The sequence below is a fragment of the Caloenas nicobarica genome, chromosome 8, assembly GCF_036013445.1.
Source record: "Caloenas nicobarica isolate bCalNic1 chromosome 8, bCalNic1.hap1, whole genome shotgun sequence".
NCBI classification, from domain to species: domain Eukaryota; kingdom Metazoa; phylum Chordata; class Aves; order Columbiformes; family Columbidae; genus Caloenas; species Caloenas nicobarica.
The window spans coordinates 24,655,666-24,674,169 of NC_088252.1; the positions used below are offsets into that span (position 1 = coordinate 24,655,666).

General features: G+C 40.3%; 1 protein-coding gene across 1 annotated transcript; it reads right to left on the reverse strand.

Moving 5' to 3' along the window:
- Nucleotides 1-7,342: 7,342 nt before the first annotated feature.
- SAMD7 (sterile alpha motif domain containing 7) lies at nt 7,343-16,457 on the reverse strand. Its single transcript, XM_065640516.1, has 8 exons — nt 16,355-16,457; nt 15,293-15,419; nt 15,013-15,149; nt 13,819-13,897; nt 10,655-11,328; nt 10,096-10,217; nt 9,132-9,242; nt 7,343-7,615 (listed from the first exon to the last, which is right to left on the reverse strand). The coding sequence occupies exons 1-8, from the start codon at nt 16,455-16,457 to the stop codon at nt 7,343-7,345; spliced, it is 1,626 nt and encodes a 541-aa protein (XP_065496588.1).
- Nucleotides 16,458-18,504: the final 2,047 nt, after the last annotated feature.

The window sequence follows — 18,504 nt, forward strand, 5'->3', positions numbered from 1 at the left end:
CTTACTTAGCACTAGATCTTACTTCTGTGTCTTTGATATACTGCTGATTCACAAACCCACCTTTAATGCTTAGCTCTTAATTTTTTTTTTTTTTTGGCATGGTATATTATCTGCAGTACATCAAGCTATTTGCTGCCAGAAAAGCACCTTGGATTTCTCGTTTGTTTTTTTTTTTTTTCCACAGAACTTTTAATTCATCTGAAGTTTGAGAAACACCAACTTGCAGGAGCTCTTCACAGGACAGCTGGACATGAAGCAGCACTTTGGTGCACAGCATAAGGAGCAGCCAGGGAATGTGTGCTCCAGTGTGAGGCACTGGATGGTGAACTTCTTACCACTGTGCAGCACAGAGCCCATCAAGGCTGAATCTTAGATGGGACAAGCTTATTTGCAGTCATCAGTATGGCGGGAAAACAGGAGAGAAGTGTCTGAATCTCAAGAAAGCCAGAGAGTGGAAGTGGAGGTTCAAACTGCTTGCGTTTAAGGTTAGTGTCTATGTCAGCTGCAGGGCAGGCTGCAAAAAGAAGTGTTTCAGAACCGTGCAGTAAAATTACAGCCCCTTAAGTGCCAACTGCCATTTTGGTTAGAGTAGGATTTCAGAATCATGACCACTGAAATTACTGTTGTGAAGGATATTGCATGCAAGTGGAGTGGTTTCCTTTTTCAACTAAAGCCAAACCGATGACATTTCATTAGCCTCTTTTCCCTCATCCTCCTCATCTTTACCCCAACAGAGTGATCTAATATGGCAGCATGGATGCTGGAAACTTAGTTCAAAAAACAGCTGGATACATGCATGAAACAAAAATGCATCATGAGTTATTAAATATAAAAATCACCTCTGGTTGTCTGTGATAGATCCCTGGAGATAAAGGGAGTATTCTCAGATATTTGCTTTGTTCTTCTTCTCTGCTTTAGGTATCCTCTCTTGGCTTCTGAGGCAGGATGCCAAATTAAGTGGTGTTCTACTCTTTCTGGCACATATTTTCCTATACCTTTATATTCTCTTGTTCCGGGCAATTTATCGACATTTGTATCTCTAGAGTCACACTGCCATCTGCAATACAGAAGTTGAAGTGATGCTAGAAGTCTGAGCAAGTGTCCGTTCTGCTGAACAAACCATTCGCTTGTAAGAAACTTATCCACTGGGCCCATGGCTAATCCTTCTGGCTTTGGGGGAAGAAAGGGGAGAACACAAATCACAATTACCTCTACTATTGTGTTGACAGGTAGGAAGGCAGGCAGGAGGGAAGGCAGGAAGGAAGGAAGGAGCTTCCAAAGAGAGATTTGAGGAAAACAGGCAAATTCCCCAGCAATATTTTAGGAGGTCATCCATAGATAGTAGCATGCAGGCTCTGGAGTGACCTCCCATTTCATCCAGTCAGCTTCAGCACTGAATATAGGTTCAAAATAAAAGGAATATGAGCCTCGTACTGTACAGCAACACATACTTTCAAGGCAGGTTTAGCTAAAATCCACCCACAAATACATGAGTCACTACTCAGAAGCACAATCCAGTGTAGACATGTCCTGAGTCACTTCCATCTCAGAAGCTTACAAATGTTTAGTTAGCCACTTAGCTTATAATTTAGCAGAACAACAGAGATTCATTAGACAAGCATCTAGAATTATCTTTCACTAAGAAGCTTCTTAAATCCTTCCACTCTTGCAAGTTCCTTTACATTTCTATACAACTCAGAATGTTTTGATATATATAACTTAGAAAAAACATAGTTGAAGTAGGAATGAATTTCCACTGATTCTGGTCCTTCTGTGATTGATTTCATCTATTTCACATACCAGTTTTGCTCATTGCTAGAGTATATTTTTATTTTAGCAGCAACTGGTGAACTAGTATAAAGACATGGCTGTCCTGATGCGGAGTGGCATATTGCGCTTCCTAAAGACCCCCGTCAGTTCTGCTGGTGGACATGTAAATCTGTTAAATATAAAATACATCAATCTGGGGTTTTTTTTGAAGAACCAGCTGAAGTTTTGGAAAAAAGTTAAAAAAAAATATACTTGCTTGTATCTCTATTTTTTGGCAGTGGCTGGAAGGGAGGAGAAGAATGGTAATATTTAAGGATATAGCATTAGGAAAAGCATTATTTTATAAAACCATAAAGTTGTTGTTATGACTACAAGTGAGTTAAAAATATTTGTTACATAAAAGTGTGATTCTTGAGTTTACATCTCTCCAATTAACAGATTCAACCAGAAGCCAGTGATTGCTTTGCAGAGCATCTTTCAATGCAGAATATTTACAGCCTGCTGGAGGCCCATGAATCACAGACTGAGCAGCGCTCCTCTCTACCAGAGCTGCTGGAACCCTGTAACTAAAAGGTAATCAGCAGAGATGAAAACCAGATTGGCTTGATGCTTTCTTTTTTCCCCTTGGTCAGCCATGCTTTTTCTGTTTGCTCTTTAGATTGATTGATTTTTATTTTGTTAATTCACACACGCAGGTGCCACATATATATGTTTTTAAATTTTGATAAAGTGAAACATCTATTCATGCCTTTGCTGTACTATAGGAAAAAAATACTCTATCATTCTCTATACAACATGAGCAATAAGTTCCTCTTTTCTACAGTCTAGGTAAAAGACTTTGCATCCTCACCAACAGGGACATTGTTGGTTAAAGAAGAATGTATAGGTAGTAGCAAAACTATGTCTCTCTAGAGAATACAGACTTATGTAAACTTGGCAATGGGACAAAGAAAATGAATGAATAAAGGTCAAGTCAACAGAATATTAATAATTCTTGTGGCCTCAATATATGTGTTAGTAAGAGCAAAGCCTTCCCGAAGAAAGGAAAGATATATGCAAATGCAAAGGCAGAAAGCAATCCTCCCAAATAAAAACCACCAAACAAATGAAAAAGGAGAGGTGAGTTTTTCCCTTACCATAATATGCATTCATCTTATACTGAAATTGCCATAGCTATATAGCTATAGTTGTTTATTATAGCATGAAGGGCTTAGTCAAAACTAAACATCACAGGTAGCAGAGCCCTGATGGACACCCAGCCTCATAGACCTGGCTTGTTATTTTCCAGTGAACAATAAAGGGCTTAGATTTATTGTGCCATTATCAGAGCAGGGTACCAAAACAAGACCTGTAGCTAGTTTTGGGTGCTCTTCTGTAAAATGTCCGATGTTGGTGGTGACTCAAAACACTACACAACCAATCAACATTATATTAGGATATTTGGAAAGTCTAAAATATGAGAAGTAACTACTTAGTTTAAAAAACAGAGATTATTTTTAGAACTGGAGGTGATTATTTTTTCTATTTTACACTCAAAGGATAAATTCACATTCTGAAAACTCTTTTGTGGGGGATTCATAATTGTATAACGTCTTAGAATACTAAGTTTTGTCAAGTCTGTATGTAGATATGAGTCGATTTGAAATACCATCTCCTTGTGGACCTAGCTGCTTGTTCTTATTTTCATGTACTTGATTAGGATGATTGCTAGACTTGGACCAGGTGGGAATTCTGCCCAACTGTTGTATATTCACAGCATTTTTAGAGATTTTTCACCTGGGGAATTGAGCAGAGTATTATCTATTTAGGTCTGTACGAAGTTGTATTCCACATCATCATCATATGCAGCAATCATGAGGTCAGAAACATAGGTTGTGGTAGGAAGGACAGGCCATTTATTCCTTTTCAGGACTTTCCTAAATTTGTCATTTATAGTACAGAACCGTTTTGTTATATGTTTGCTATACCTTTTTATTTACCTTCGCTTTAAACTTGGCCCTATTAAAAAAAAAAGAAATAGAAGTCCTTGTCCCTAGGAGTGTACACATTTAGTGTAGATACAGGCAAAATCAGACACTTTAAAAATATCTCATGAAAAACATTCTCTTCTTTGTTAACTGCATCACTATTAGAGGCTTATACAACAACAGACGTTAAGTGAAACATTTCTAATGATGCCACACATATTAAAATACATTGTCTGCATCCCATTGTGATTTTAGTGGCATAGCAGAAAAAATGAATGCAGTGGTGGCATAGGTACCAGAAAATCATTAAGTAGCACAGTTCTGCCAGCTTTCTTACATACTTGTGCTTGCTAGCTACATCCCTTTGCAGCTGGAATAAGTATTAAAAGTCAAAAAAGAACATGTAGCTGCTGAGAATCAGTAAGGCCTCAATGTTTACATATAAACATAATTCCTGAAAACACATCAAAATGAGAAAATATGGGTCTGTCTACAGATTCTATGTATTTTTAAAATTTTTACCCATTTTACTTTTTCATTCTCTCGGAAGTGTTTGTAGGGGAGGAAACATTCATTAGCAGTGGTATTTCCTTCATTAGAATTAGAATCAATTACATCCATTTAGATAAGTCCCTTTCCTTCCTATTTCACTCTGCGGCTGTACTGTAGTCCAGCCCTTATTACATTTTGGCTGCTCCAGCACATCTTCCCCCAGTACAGGAAGCCATGAAGTCATTCTTTTTGTCGTTTTGGGAAGAAGAGCCCAATATGTGCAAAGGATCATATGTTTTTTTTAGTTGCGGAAGTACTACCAGACTGCAAACTTTGCATCCCAGCTTTCTCTGCTTTTGGCGTCATTCGTGTCTGAGCCATTTATAAAAACAGTCACTCTCTTCAAAACCAGATTTCAATCTTTCTTCCCTGACATATAGGATTTCAAGTCAAGCTCCTCTGCTGTTACTTTAGAAAAATAAGTTCAGTTTCTTCATATCCTTGCACTTAACAGGCCACCTGTAGTTCGAGTGTGCTTTATTTCACTTGGGGGGGCAGTAGGTAACCTCTTGTAACTTTGCAGCGACGCCTCGTGGCCTCATGGTCTGGAAACATATTGGAGATTCCTCTTCTAGGGTGGAGAAAGTCTCATGTGGATTAAGTTAAATATTTCAGACGATGAGGAGGTAGGATGCCATTTGAAAACCAATTCATTAACCGTGTTTAATTAGATAAGTGGCATTGTCAACATGATTGTCAATCGTACAAAAAAAAGGTTAGTGATTGTTTCAGATCAACACAATTGATGTCCCTGATTTTTTTTTAAATTTTATTTTAACAAGCATTTTTACTGTATAAAAATATTTTATTTTTCCCTCATGGAATATGAACAGACTACATTAAAAAAATCATAGTTAAATCTACTGTAAAAGTAAAACATTTTTCTGGTGTAACTAATCTGAGATGTTATGTGTTAAAATAACAGGTAAAAGCATTTCAAACAGAATATGATTTTTTACATTGACAATTGTGTTTCATCCAAAACCTGAAAAAGTAAACATTTATGTTACCAAATTCAACATAAAACTCTCCAAGCTGCCTTACTAGGTTTTAAAGCCATGAAAAAATGTAGAGCAGTTAATGGAGAGAACAGAGGTTAACACTTTTTGAAATTAATTGAGACAAAGTGAAAAGCAAACTAATTACCAGTCCAAGGTTAATATTGGTGGTGTACATCTTTTAAACAGTCTTATGGAGTTAAATTTAAACTTTCCAGCTTCAGGTTATAATTCTGCTTTATTTGAACATGGTTGAGTATTCAGTGAATAGTTCCTTATATGAAAAATACCCACAGATGATGCATAAGACATAATCCAAACTCTTGGGCAAGACTCCCATTATTTCACCAGATCACAGATGGAAAGGTCAGCGCTTCACTTAGGCGGAGATTACTTCAGGGTCTGTCTACAACTTTGGAGTATTTTGCTGCGTAGCGTAACCACACTTTGGCATTGGGCCTTACTGGATTTTATCGATTAACCCTAAAATCATACACTCCATTTACAGTACTTGGAGGTTTATGCACAGAGCCCAAAACTGCCTTAGCTGGTGTCAGTGGCAGTTTTCGGTGAAAGCAGAATCAGGTGCTACTCCTTTTACAGAAAGACTTTGCTAGTTTAGAAAAGGAGTACTATAGGTACTTGCCTTTCTTCTCAAGGCTGCAAAGTTTGGGGAATATAGTAAGGTGAACATCTTCAGTCGATGTTGCAAACCTCTAATCACATATTATCTAGTGCACAAATATACCAAAGATATAAAATAATTTATCTCAGGCTAAAGGAAAAAAACAGGTGCCCACAGTCTAAGATATGAGAATATTCCCTCTCCTCATGCATTTAGAGACTTGTCATCTAAACAGCAGTGTACCTCTTGGTTTTTAAGTACTTGAGGCCACACAAACTAAACTAAAGGGAGAGGATCTGAAGTAGCAATATACAGCAGTTCCACAATCTATCAACACTCAATTTACAGAAATTAACTTTATCAAAAATATTTGTGTGTTCTTTGGAGTAAAGAAGTGTTCTTGCAAGGAGGAGAGTGGAAGACGGCACTGTAGTGTACTGACTTCCAAAGTGGAAGACCACTCTGTGACCAAACTCCTGAAGAGGGAACAAAGATAATTCACACAGGAATCACAATAAAATGCTGAGGATTTATCCCTAGCAAAAATCTCTATTTTGTGTTTCTTGTTTGCTGTGAGGTATTGAATCATCAGTAGCAGAAGTGAGGGGAAAACATTTTTGCAAAGAAGGGGGAGCTTTCAGGCTAAAATTGGTGGCCTCTTCCAAAATGAAGAACATTGGGCGTGCTGCTGAGTGAAGGGTGTCCTGTGGCTTGCCCAGGTGTGCTGGGGGGAAAGGAACCGCGTGCAGGAACGTTGCTGTCCTAGTGGCTGGTCTTTATGGTGGAGTCTGCTCATGCTTCCTCCTGAACTCAGATCAGCTAAAATCCCAGTGATAAGAATGCCTCGGAATAATTAAAACTGCTGTTACACATGGTATTTTCATGCCCAGGGTATCTCGTCTATACCCTGTATACCCTTCCCAGGCACTTAGAAAGGCTTAGCTCTAGAATAGCATTGGAATTAACTCAAATTGCTGAGTCTGGGGTATATTTCTCTATATTCTGCAAGTAGTTCCATACTCTCCCAATGAATTATGTTTAAATTTTGTTCAACAGAAGCAGAAGTCAGCTATGTGTGGAAACTGTAACTTTTCCATGTAGTTTCTCAGCAGGGACACACTGTAAGTCATTCAGTGCACCCTGAGTCTCTGGCAGATTTTAGTGATCACAATGGACTTTAATGAAAAATTAAGTTTACCTGTTAACTGTACTGGTATTCTTTTCAATGAATTGCACTTGAAAGTAATTGCACCAAGATGTAGTTGCACTTTTAAAACGCTTTTCAGATACCATACTTCCTCACACTGCATTTGCAGCGTATTTCCTTCAGCACCAGTCATACAGAGGTTTCAGGCTGCAGCTATCTTCTCAAACACTTTGTAATTAGTGGTTCCTGTATGATTAAAAATGTTTCGTGTCCTGGAGTCAGCTCAACTTTTCTGAAAAGCGATCATCTGGAAGTCAGCCTGAGATCCAGCTGTGTCACATGGATTTTCCCGGGTTTCTGAAACGATCTGTTCCATGGCTTTTGACATTTCTGGGTCCTGCGAGCAGGGACTATCCAGCGTGTCACCACTGCTGTTGCAGTGAAGAGGGGAGGCTGTGTCCAAGGGCTGATCTGAGGGTTTGCCTGGAGCAGGTGGTAAGGGCATGGACAGGGGAAGGTTCATCATGTAGAACACGTTGCCCAGACGTCGAGACACCTTTAAGGACAAAAGCACAATTGCAGCAATTGCTTCTTGAGATAGTGTTAAAGCCATTAAACATCAAGGCTGACTGTGGCATAGCAATGCCAGGGTCATCCAGGAAATCCCAGCCATCTCAAATGGTTACCAGTAGTTAGCAAAAGTGAAAAAAACCTCTTGAGTTTTCCCTCTCTCATGTTCTTCTAGACCCAGGTTCTTGCAGGAGGAGATTGGGAAAAGAAACGTCCCAGTGTGCTGGATCTGACAGCAAGGAAAGCAAACTGCCAGCCAGAGGCAGGGAAGGTGGTTTTCATGAGAGGAGAGTGAGAGAGAGCAAGGGGTTAAAGAAAAAGACAATAACCCGGCAAGGATAGAAACACACATAGAGTTGATATTACTGCATGAAATTGAGAGCAGAAGACTTTAAACATAGAAGGACAGCCTGTCCGTGAAACATGTAAGATTATTATCCCAGAAAGGCTGTAGAAAACTCTACTTGGTATGTTTTGAAAGCCAGGTTGAAGCAAAAGCAAGTGTGTAGCAGAGCAGTTCTTACCAGCTGGGAAGGGAAAAGAGGAGTGAACTGAGGTAATTCGTCAAACATACTTTCCCTTTCCAACCTCAGTCTATTCTCCGGTGCTGTTGTATCCTGACTCCACTTAAAGCGTCTCTCAAACTACCAGTCCTAATCTTCCCTTTGTGTCTCCCTGTGTGCTGTTGTAACACGCAGAGAAGCAAAAGCAAGCCAGCACTGTGCCCTTGCGGCCAAGAAGGCCAATGGCATCCTGGGGTGTATTAGAAGGGGGGTGGTTAGTAGGTCGAGAGAGGTTCTCCTTCCCCTCTACTCTGCCCTAGTGAGACCTCATCTGGAATATTGTGTCCAGTTCTGGGCCCCTCAGTTCAAGAAGGACAGGGAACTGTTGGAGAGAGTCCAGTGTAGGGCAACGAAGATGATTAAGGGAGTGGAGCATCTCCCTTATGAGGAGAGGTTGAGGGAGCTGGGTCTCTTTAGCTTGAAGAAGAGGAGACTGAGGGGTGACCTTATTCATGTTTATAAATATATAAAGGGTGAGTGTCACGAGGATGGAGCCAGGCTCTTCTCAGTGACAACCAACAGTAAGACAAGGGGTAATGGGTTCAAGCTGGAACACAAGAGGTTCCACTTAAATTTGAGAAGAAACTTCTCAGTGAGGGTGACAGAGCACTGGAACAGGCTGCCCAGTGAGGTTGTGGAGTCTCCTTCTCTGGAGACATTCAAAACCCACCTGGACGCCTTCCTGTGTAACCTCATCTGGGTGTTCCTGCTCCGGCAGGAGGATTGGACTAGATGATCTTTTGAGGTCCCTTCCAATCCCTAACATTCTGTGATTCTGTGGTTCTGTGATATGCTGGACTAATTTCTTTTCTCCTAATATCATGATAGTTACCTTATCAGTGAGAAAAAATAGGGTTTAGTTTGGAAAAATTTCATCCTGTTAGCTTCTGACTCACATCTCTATGACTTGCCATTTGGGCATACATTTAATGATCATACCTGAGAGCGGATTTTTAACGCTGGTCCGAGTTTTAATCCCATTGTATCCAGGAGATGTTCCTCTGTTAGAAGTGGGAGGGTTTCTCCATCAATAGCGTGGTCTTTAAATACCTTATGAAATGATAAAACACATAATGCTGTGCTGAAACAGACCCGAGTGCTTATTTTTTTATGCTTAATCCTGAGGCATAGACAATAGAAGGAGGACATAATAATTTTAGTGTTTTATCTTCATATTTATTTCTTAACTGCAGCGTGAGGTCTCTTGTTCAGGTGTGTGGGTATTGGCCCATTGGTCTGTAGTTTATCTACTTGTTCTTGGCAAGTGGGAACTTTGTAATGTTTTAGTGTTACTTAGTTCCTGTTTATTTTTGTGGTTTGTTTGGTTAGTTTTTTTGTTCCTTTTGATTAATTGTTTGCTTCGTGGAGTTCTTTTTGGTTTCTTTTGTTTTGTAGGAAGTGAGCAGCCTGCTATGATAGAAAGGATAGTGTTCATCTTATTAAGGCTTTATCAGGAATATACAGGATTTTAACCTCTTTGTTTGCATTTGGAATGGTATTTTATTTTTAGATGGAATGATGCCTGTAAGAGTTTAGGGGTGGTGCGTGGGTTATGCCAATATCCAAGAATGCAAAATTGCTTTAATCTGAGTAAAGATTGTGCATGGCATGTGAACTGAAAAAATTAAGATACTTTTCTTATACTATTGTTTTGCTGCTGATCCTTTTGGTATGTGTCATGCCCAATAACTCCAGATTGCAGCAGATGTACATATAACCTCTGAGAGCACGGACTGGCTTTTCCTTGAAGAAGCAAGTGGCTGCTTAAGTTGAAGCACAATGAAAACTATTATATTTGTAACTTTGTGACAACCAGTTAATCTCTAACATTTACATTTGTTTGATGACCTTTACATGTAGATGGTCCTAAAGACCTGAAAAAGCGATGAGTGTTTATAATCACCTGGGCGTAATCTGAACAGCCTGGGAGGCTAATGATGAAGTTGTATACATCATCAATGGTCCACTTGCGAATGTCTTCAATGGAAGAAATATCTTCTCCATTCAGGACCAGGCCATGTGCTCCTTCAAGGAGGAAACACAGATGTTATTATGTTTGTAGGACTTTGCTGGCAAATCAATAAGAAATTACTGTTAGCATGAGAATTTTTACACTTCTCCAGAACCTAACATATTACCAGCAGTGTGTAGCCACAGACAGATACAGGAGTCCTAGACACCAAAATCACCAGATAGTCAGGAGTAGCTGATTCTGGAGGGTTTTCTTTTGGTGGCTTCTTTTGTTTACTGCTGGCACTGTACGTGCCTGGCACTGTACGTGCCAGTCACTGCACATACAAATCATACCGCAATATTTTCTCTGATGAGTACATTACCCAGTGCTTTTGATTCTACCATACCAAAAATTTGCTTAAAACAGAGGGAAGAAACGAGAGAGTGAACCAATAAAAATAAATAATACCACCATACCACTCTAATTGTAATCTGGAGCCTTCACAAACCTGAAGGTACCAGTGGGTTGCTGGGTACTGGAAGTCCATATGGTAATGCTGAGAATGGGATTGCAGAAGGGTACATGTACTTGTCATCAAAAGCAGCACACGAGCTATTAGATTCCTTCTCATTTATGTTGCTGTTGGTTTCAGCAGATATTTCATGAGTAGCGCAGTTTTTTCTCAAGCCTTGTTCAAACTCTTTACAGTTTTTGGCAACCGCAGATGGCTCAGTCTGGTTTTTGCTTTGTTCATGTTTGTTCAGTGTCTCCAGCTCTGGTTCTTTCTTGTCTTCCTTCTCATCATCCACCGCAGCTGAAGCAGGGTCCGTAGTTTTGTCCTCAGCTTGGTTCTTCGTGCCGTTGGCACTACAGTCGGCAGTTTTGTGATTTCCAGCTCGTCTCCCTGGTCGACGCCCCCTCTCCCTTTGCAAAGTGCTGACTGGAGGGTATGGGCTGGTGGCCATGAGCATAGCGTTGCCATGAATTTCATCAAGAGTGGTACGATGAACATATAAGTCGCTGGGAAGATGGCCTTCAGGTAGCCTGTGCCTGCTACGGAAAGCAATGGGACTAGCTGGCATGCCATGGTAAAGGAAAGGTGTTTCCAGGCCCAGGAGTCCTTTCCGATGAGCTTTCTCCATTTCTTTTTGCTGAAAAATAGCACTCATCTCCATTTCCATTCTAAGAGACACACAGGACACAAGCAGTTAGGGCAGCTCAGTTCCTTCATCATCTCTCTTTTTTCAGTGGCAGATTAAAACTCAGTTAAATAGGCAAGAAAACTGGTTTTCTTCTCTCTCCCTGATACTGCTATGTGTGAGAGATCACAAACTGCAGATGGAATGGCAAAGCTGGCTACATTTAATGTGCTGCCAGATACATACAGTAAACTAAAAGGAAGCGAAAATATATCTTCCATGTGATGCCTCTGGATAATTTTTCACACTAAAAAGTGTTACTTGGATATGGATAATTCAGGCATTATTACAGTGATTATGCTCACCTGAGATTTGGAAAATTGTCTCCAGGGTCATAAGGGTCAAAGACTATAGAAAATAAGTGATCTACATTACCAATCAGAAAATTATACTGAAAACTGGAAAATGGCCGTAATACTGTAAGTGATAAAGAACTAGAATTATGGTATCATGGAACCTTTTGCATGCATTCAGAGTAAGGTAACGTGAGTAGGTCTCTTGAGTAACTTTCCATGGTGACTGGCACTTGTGCACAGTCTGAGAGTGTGGAAGGGTGAGATCCTGCTAGTAAGTGTTCAACTGATCTTCTTCCTGACAGATAAAACCAATTCCTCAGAGCCCGTGCCAGCCTCCTGCCCCTGGCATTGCGGGTGGGAAGGCTTACCAGTGAGCTATGGAGAATACAAGTAGTAGCAAGTGTCTCCTTTGCTGGCATCAGCTTTCTCTGGAGCTAAGCTAGTGATCAAACAGAAAGCTAGAGCTCCTAGAGCTCCACAGCTTCAGCTGAGAGATGGGAGAAATGAGCCACCCTTCCAGACACAAACCAGAAGTGGTTCAGCCTGCCTTCCTTCTTTTGAGAAGCTTTCAGTGGCACTTCCACATACCTCTTTGAAAAAGGGCTTGTGAGAGCAGCCAAGACTTTAAAGTGCACCAAGACAGCGTTCTTAACACTGCAATGAGGGTAACAGGTCAGAGACAGTAGAACTTTTAGGAAACTTCTCATTAATTTAACGTTGTCAGGAAAACAGTTTGGACAAATGGTATCTGTGCAGGTGATTGTTGTGAGGAGAAATTAGTTGATCACTCCATAACATTCAGGTCTTTTCCTCTGCACTCTTTTCATCTTTGCAACAACCTCTGAATTATTCATTTTCTGATTTCAGAGATCCAGTGGAAGTGCTTTGTGTATATACCATGTCTTTGTACATTTTGCCCAATTTTCATTACTCACACATAGATTTGAGGTGGAAATAAACAGAAGAGCATTACATTCCTGACTACTCCTCCAGGTAAGACAGTCTGCTCCTCTGAGAACCAGAAGATCAGTGAGCTTTGGTATGAGGCAGAATCCCTTGGAGAACAAGGATTTGGGCCCAACTGCAGCAAGCGTGAGAGGTTGTTTGGCAAGACCTGGTTTCTATAAAGGGTGAAAGGAGGGAGTGCAGCTCTGAAGGTGAAGTGTGCTGCAGAACCCAGTGTGAAGCTGGTGGAGATTGCCTGGATGGTAAAAGAATGGGGTAAAAGTTATCTCAGGGATTTGGGCTGAGCTCTTTTTCGTGGGGGTTTTCCCGATTTGATGGGCTGAAGGAAGAGCCTGAACAGGTAGGACTAGCTCTGATGTGGCTGAGGGATATGTGATGACCACACTTGCTACCAGCTATTTTACTTGTTTTCCTCTGGGCTTTTGCTATGTTGTGGGAGCTGTATGAAATGCATTGTTGATGCAAATCTTGTGTTTGAAGGAGTTCTTGCTGACTGAAGAGCTCAAAACACTTGTCATAATTCTCTTGAGATTCCTACTCAGAATTTATCTGTTCTTTGCTCTTAATCTTACTGTGTGAGGGGTGCTGCTACTCAGTACTGTGCTGAAGCCCAGTGCCAGTGTGGTTGAGGTTAAGAGTTTCCCTGTGGAAATGGTGTGACTGTGAGGGAGGGCACTGGTGGTAACTTAGCCAGCTACTGATTACACTGAAATCAGTACAAATAACTGGACTTTCTATAGTCACCCTGACATTCAGGCTATTTTGTTAAACTAGGAAAGCTGTCCACCCTGGTAGGGTAGAGACATAGCTGATCATCCCAAGGGCCCAGCTGTAGATGTGTAAAGTGTTGTGTGACAGCATAGAGCTGTAAAGCTTGAATTTGTTTCTGACTTGTCACTTCAGGGTATTTGGCTCCAGAGTCCAAGGGCTGGGGCTGAAGTTTGTAGTTTATTTCTTTAACCAAGCTGAGGGGTTTATTTCTTTGTCGTTATCATTTTAAGGCTAAAAGCAAAATAGGGACAAGCAGAAAGTTCAGTAACTTCAGACCTTAAGAGATAATCAAGGGCCGTCTGCTTCTCTGGGTAACTTGAAAAAGTATCTCAATCACTGTAGATAAAAACCCGCAGAAGGTCTGTGACTTAGTAACTTCCAGCTGCCTTTGCTGCCCTAATCCTGGCATGCACCTCTGAGTAAAGCTTACTATTGATTACCTGGCAATATTTTGCTTTTGAACTAGTTCCTGTCTTCTGGCCACAGCTTCCATGGATTCTGGTTGCAGAAAGCTATATCCTTAAAGGGAGGGGGAGGAAAAAAAAAAAATCTTAAATTCATTTGTTTCCTCAAGCAAATGCACAAACCTCAAAGCAATGCAGAGACACTTTTAAAAGTTTTTTAAAGCTTGAACTATGTGCTTTGCTAGGAAGCTGATATGACTTCAAGTTAAATCCAATTTGTGTTCATTGCTTTGGTGTGAATATGTAGTAGAAACGTGAAGTCCTACATCAGGTGTATGCAGGATCAAATCCGTAATTAGTTATACCTGTAATTATGTGTAAAAGAAAGAGACAGCAATGTGGCTTTATTTGGTGACTTATGTCTTTGAAGTACACATAGCTGCTCAGAAAATAATAACCAACAGTTAAGCAAAGCAAACCTGCTCTTTCAAGTCTCTTTTCAGCCTAGATGCCTCCTATTTTTACATGACGTTTCCTCTTGAGGGAATCTCTTATTTGAAATCCACATTGTGGGGCAGAAAGCTGAAGCCAGAAATTCCTGTTTATAGATCTATTTATTGTTATTTCAAGGGAGGAACCTTAAGATAGGACCTCTTTGTATGTAGTGATATGTAACTTTATGTGCTGCATGATGTGTGCTACAGTTGTGTTGCCATGCAGTGATATCCAGCCTTTCCCTTAGAGCTGTGCCCTGGAATTTTGAGCCTTTATTAAAAGGGCTTATAGTTGCCCTACACCAGTAAAATGGCGTGCGATATTATGATTAAAGAATATGATCAGTAGTCTATTGAAACAGCCAATGCTCATACATGAGCAAAAGTTAAAAGTAGCAAAAAGTGGTGTTGATTCGACTAATTTGTTTAGCTACAACCTTCTGTTTAAGTGTGAAAATGCTTGGAAAATACAAAAGGAAAAGGAGAGAAGAAAACCATGCAAATGGTTTTGAAAACAGTGTATTTAACAAAAGCTAAAATGGATGTGTTTAGACTCAAACTGGCACAGTTTAGAATATCTGGTAGTCAAACCACCTCCTTTTAGTGAGACTGCTTTTCCAAAGAAAATAAACTGTTTCTTGACACTGCTGATAAACCTATGAAAAACTAGCAGCTGCAGTTTGCTTTCTCATGTACGTGCTATCACTTTTTCAGAATGCAGACAATGCTTCGTTACCTGGGCCTGGGTAAACGCGGTTGGACAATATGTTTGGCATGTTTGCATGCTGTGGGACTGTGGGTCCAAGGTGGGATGCTATATGGATTTGTCGTGGGTCAGCTGATGCCATCATTTCAGTTGAAGGTAACAGATCTCTGAGAGGGGAAAAAAATGCATTTAGATATGCAAAGGACATTGTTTAGTTAAGAATAATCTAGGGTCTTTATATACTCAGGTACAGCACGTGGACAGTTATTCTTTGTCTGCAGTGTTATAGTAGAGAAATGGTGCAAAATACCTGTCTACCAGTCGAGGCTCGAACTGGGAGGGAATCGCCTGCATTCTCTGCTGGCCTGCACCCATTAGCTGAGGGTTTACTGCCATCAACTGATTTCTCATCAGCATTTCTTGCCGTTGCCGCAGTTCTGACACAAAGGATATACGGTTCTGTTGTCAGTGCAGTCAATTACAAAGTGATTCTGCCTGCAATATAACTTTACTGGAAACAATAGAGTTTTTTCCCTCAAGCCACCAGCATTTTAGCATGAGCTAGAAAATCGCACTTCTTTTTAATATCAGCAACCAAAAAAGATCTTTCCACTGCCACCTTAACCGCTTTGTTTAAATAATCGAAGTTTATACAGTCGAACTGCAGTGAAAATAAACAGGATGTATGCAGCCAGGTGTACCAAAGGACAATTTACAATTAATAATCACAGAATCATTTCAGTTGGAAGAGACCCTCAGGATCGAGTCCAACCATAACCCAACCTAACTCTAGCACTAAACCATGTCCCTAAGAACCTCGTCTAAATGCCCTTTAAACCCCTCCAGGGATGGTGACTCCACCGCTGCCCTGGGCAGCCTGTTCCAATGCCCGACAACCCTTTCCAGGAAGAATTTTTTCCTAATATCCAATAACTCATATCACTATGAAACTAAAAAGAATAGCTATGAATGTTAAGTTCTCTGCTTTAGGGAGTTTTCATTTCTAATACAATTTTATTTTTAGAAAAATCTTATTAATGAGAACCTGCCCTGTCAGCAGCTCTAGAAAGTAGATCCTGCAGTGGGGAGCCAGAACCTCATAGTGCCCAGCTGTGGCTTTTGTGGCTGAGTTCCTGTGTGACCTTGACTCTTCTTCCAGGTGCTTATCATGTCTTGATGAAATTCAGAATGCCAGGATCCCCCCTTTGTTAACTTTTAATTACCATAAGAGAAGTGTTTCTCCAGCTACTCATAAGACAAATTTGAAATACCTTTTTAAAGACGTTAAACCTGTTTCTGGCTGTTTCCTGTACATTGTACAGATATTAGCAATCCTATAAAGAAATGCACAGTTTGGTTTCTTCCTGCATACCTCCTGCTGCCATGCCGCTTGCTAATCGGTATAAGTGCTTTTCTTCTAGAGTTCCTTGTTCCCCCAGGATAGACATTTTTCTCATGTGATCTCGTGGAGTCATGCTGTAAGAAGACAGCAACAACTTTTCTTTTGTAAAGAACTGAATCAGCAGGCCCAAAGAAAAGAATAAGACATTCAACAATGTAAGAAATGGAGCAGGTTATACAAGTTATTTCTCAGACAGGTAGTCCTTCTGCCACTCACAGCCGTACCCTTGAGTGCTTGTGGATTATTTTGGTTACCACACAGAAACTTTCATTTTTCAGGACAATGCAAGTGTTGCTCTTGTTTATACTGAGTTGTTCAGTGTCCTTGGGTCTTACTATGCAAGGGAAGTCAGGTTGTTGGGAAATATCAGCTGCTCAGAAGGATGTAATTAAGCTAGAGTCTTTTGCCTGCAGCCCCTGGTGTACCACAGTGACCCCGAGAACAGTGACATGCTTGTACTCAGGAAGGCCGGTATCTTTGGTTTAATTTGGGAATTGTAATAGTTTGGAGCTCTGTCTGCTGTAAACTAAGTGAAATAGATGGAAAGAAATGGTAGAGATGAGCTGTTCCAAGTGATATCAGCCCCTTAAGACTTTCAAATGAAATAAAAAAAGGTAACATGCTTGTAGTAATGAGAACAGTGATAAAAATAGCTAGGGTCAGATTAATTATCTATGTATGTACAGGTAAATAAAGCCAGATGAAGAGTACAACTCCAGACTAAAAAATAATACACTACAAGTGCATAGTTGAATAGGTGTAGTGTCATTGAGGTGGATTGCGTGAGCTTGTCTAAGTCTGTCTAAAGAAGCAGGTGACTAGATTACAAATGATCCTGGTAACAAGAGAATGAGTAGCTACAGTATGTGCTACTTAGGATTTGGGGGGAACGATCTACAGCAGGATTATCTGTGCAGGTAGGTCATAAAGGAAATTAGTCCTGTAACTCACAGCCTGGGTGTTAAAAACTGTCCCGTGTGGGAGGCTTGAAGTTGAGGGCTTGGCAGAGGGAACAGACCAGCTCTAAGGGTGGCTGGGGCATCTGGACATTCATTGCAAACTAGATTTGCACAGCAAATGGTGTGTGTGGGGGTTTTGTTTGGTGGGGTTTTTTTGTTGTTTGGTGTTTGTGTTGTGTGGTGTGTGTTTTTTTTTTTTTTAGTGAGTTGAATTTTCTTCTCCAATAGCTCTTTCAAAATGGATTATTTCTTGCTTCTTAAAGATGGAAGATGTAATGCATAATTGTTCTCATCCTGTAGATAACTACAGCTCTGTGAGTTTGGCCAGAATTTGGTATAGATAATAGTGAGGGATGCCTTAGAAATGCACAGAGAATCTGCCGTTTCAGCCGAGTGCTGACAACTGCTGAATTCATATTAATAATTACTTCACAGAGATGTGATCTCTGAAGCATAAACAGCCAGAACCATCTGGAGCTTCGAATGGTTTGACTTTTTATGGTTTACTGGCCCATTTGCCTTTTGCTCAGGTCTTTCCCAGGTATTTTCACATTTATGCCAAACTTGCAGTGGTGTTGTACAAGTAGCAGTAAGATCAAACACAGCTTGAGATGTTAGCATTGTTATGAGTACAAGACAGATCCTATTTCCAAGTAGTCTGTTTACATTTAAACCAGCTACCTAGCATACAGAAATTCCTTAGAAATAGTAATCAAGAACAACCAAAACTCCGTTTTTCACAGGCAGTCCTTCTCCAAAACAGAAGCAAACTGTAAAAACTGTTCATTATCTAAAATGCGATGGAAGCGAAATCCTATATTTTGTTACCCAAGCCATTTATAATTAGAATAATCATTACAATTCCTTTTACTGCCTTTGACCTATTGATGAGTTACAAAAAAATTTAAGGGAAAGCCGTCAATCTAATTCACATGCTTCATGAATTTACCATTTCCTTGGTATGGTGAAGATACTTGGTCTCACAAGCCTGTCAAATCCAAGAAGAACAACACTGTGTCCTTTGTTCTTGACATATGTATCTGAATGTGTGCTACTGGACATGTTTCCGTTTGCCATTTTTTTTAGGATACTTTAGACTTAAAGCGGTTTAGGATGCTGGGTGCTTCATGAAGAGCATTTGAGCTGCCAAAGTGCTTCTGA

Bases quoted from the DNA above. Each gene is read 5' to 3' on its own strand.
- SAMD7 (XM_065640516.1), bottom strand. From the start codon at position 16,457: ATGACTCCACGAGATCACATGAGAAAAATGTCTATCCTGGGGGAACAA. The intron at 15,420-16,354 runs GTATGCAGGAAG...CCTTTGTGTCAG, and splicing joins AAGCGGCATGGCAGCAGGAG to AACTGCGGCAACGGCAAGAA. The intron at 9,243-10,095 runs GTGATTATAAAC...TCATTTCATAAG, and splicing joins GCTGTTCAGATTACGCCCAG to GTATTTAAAGACCACGCTAT.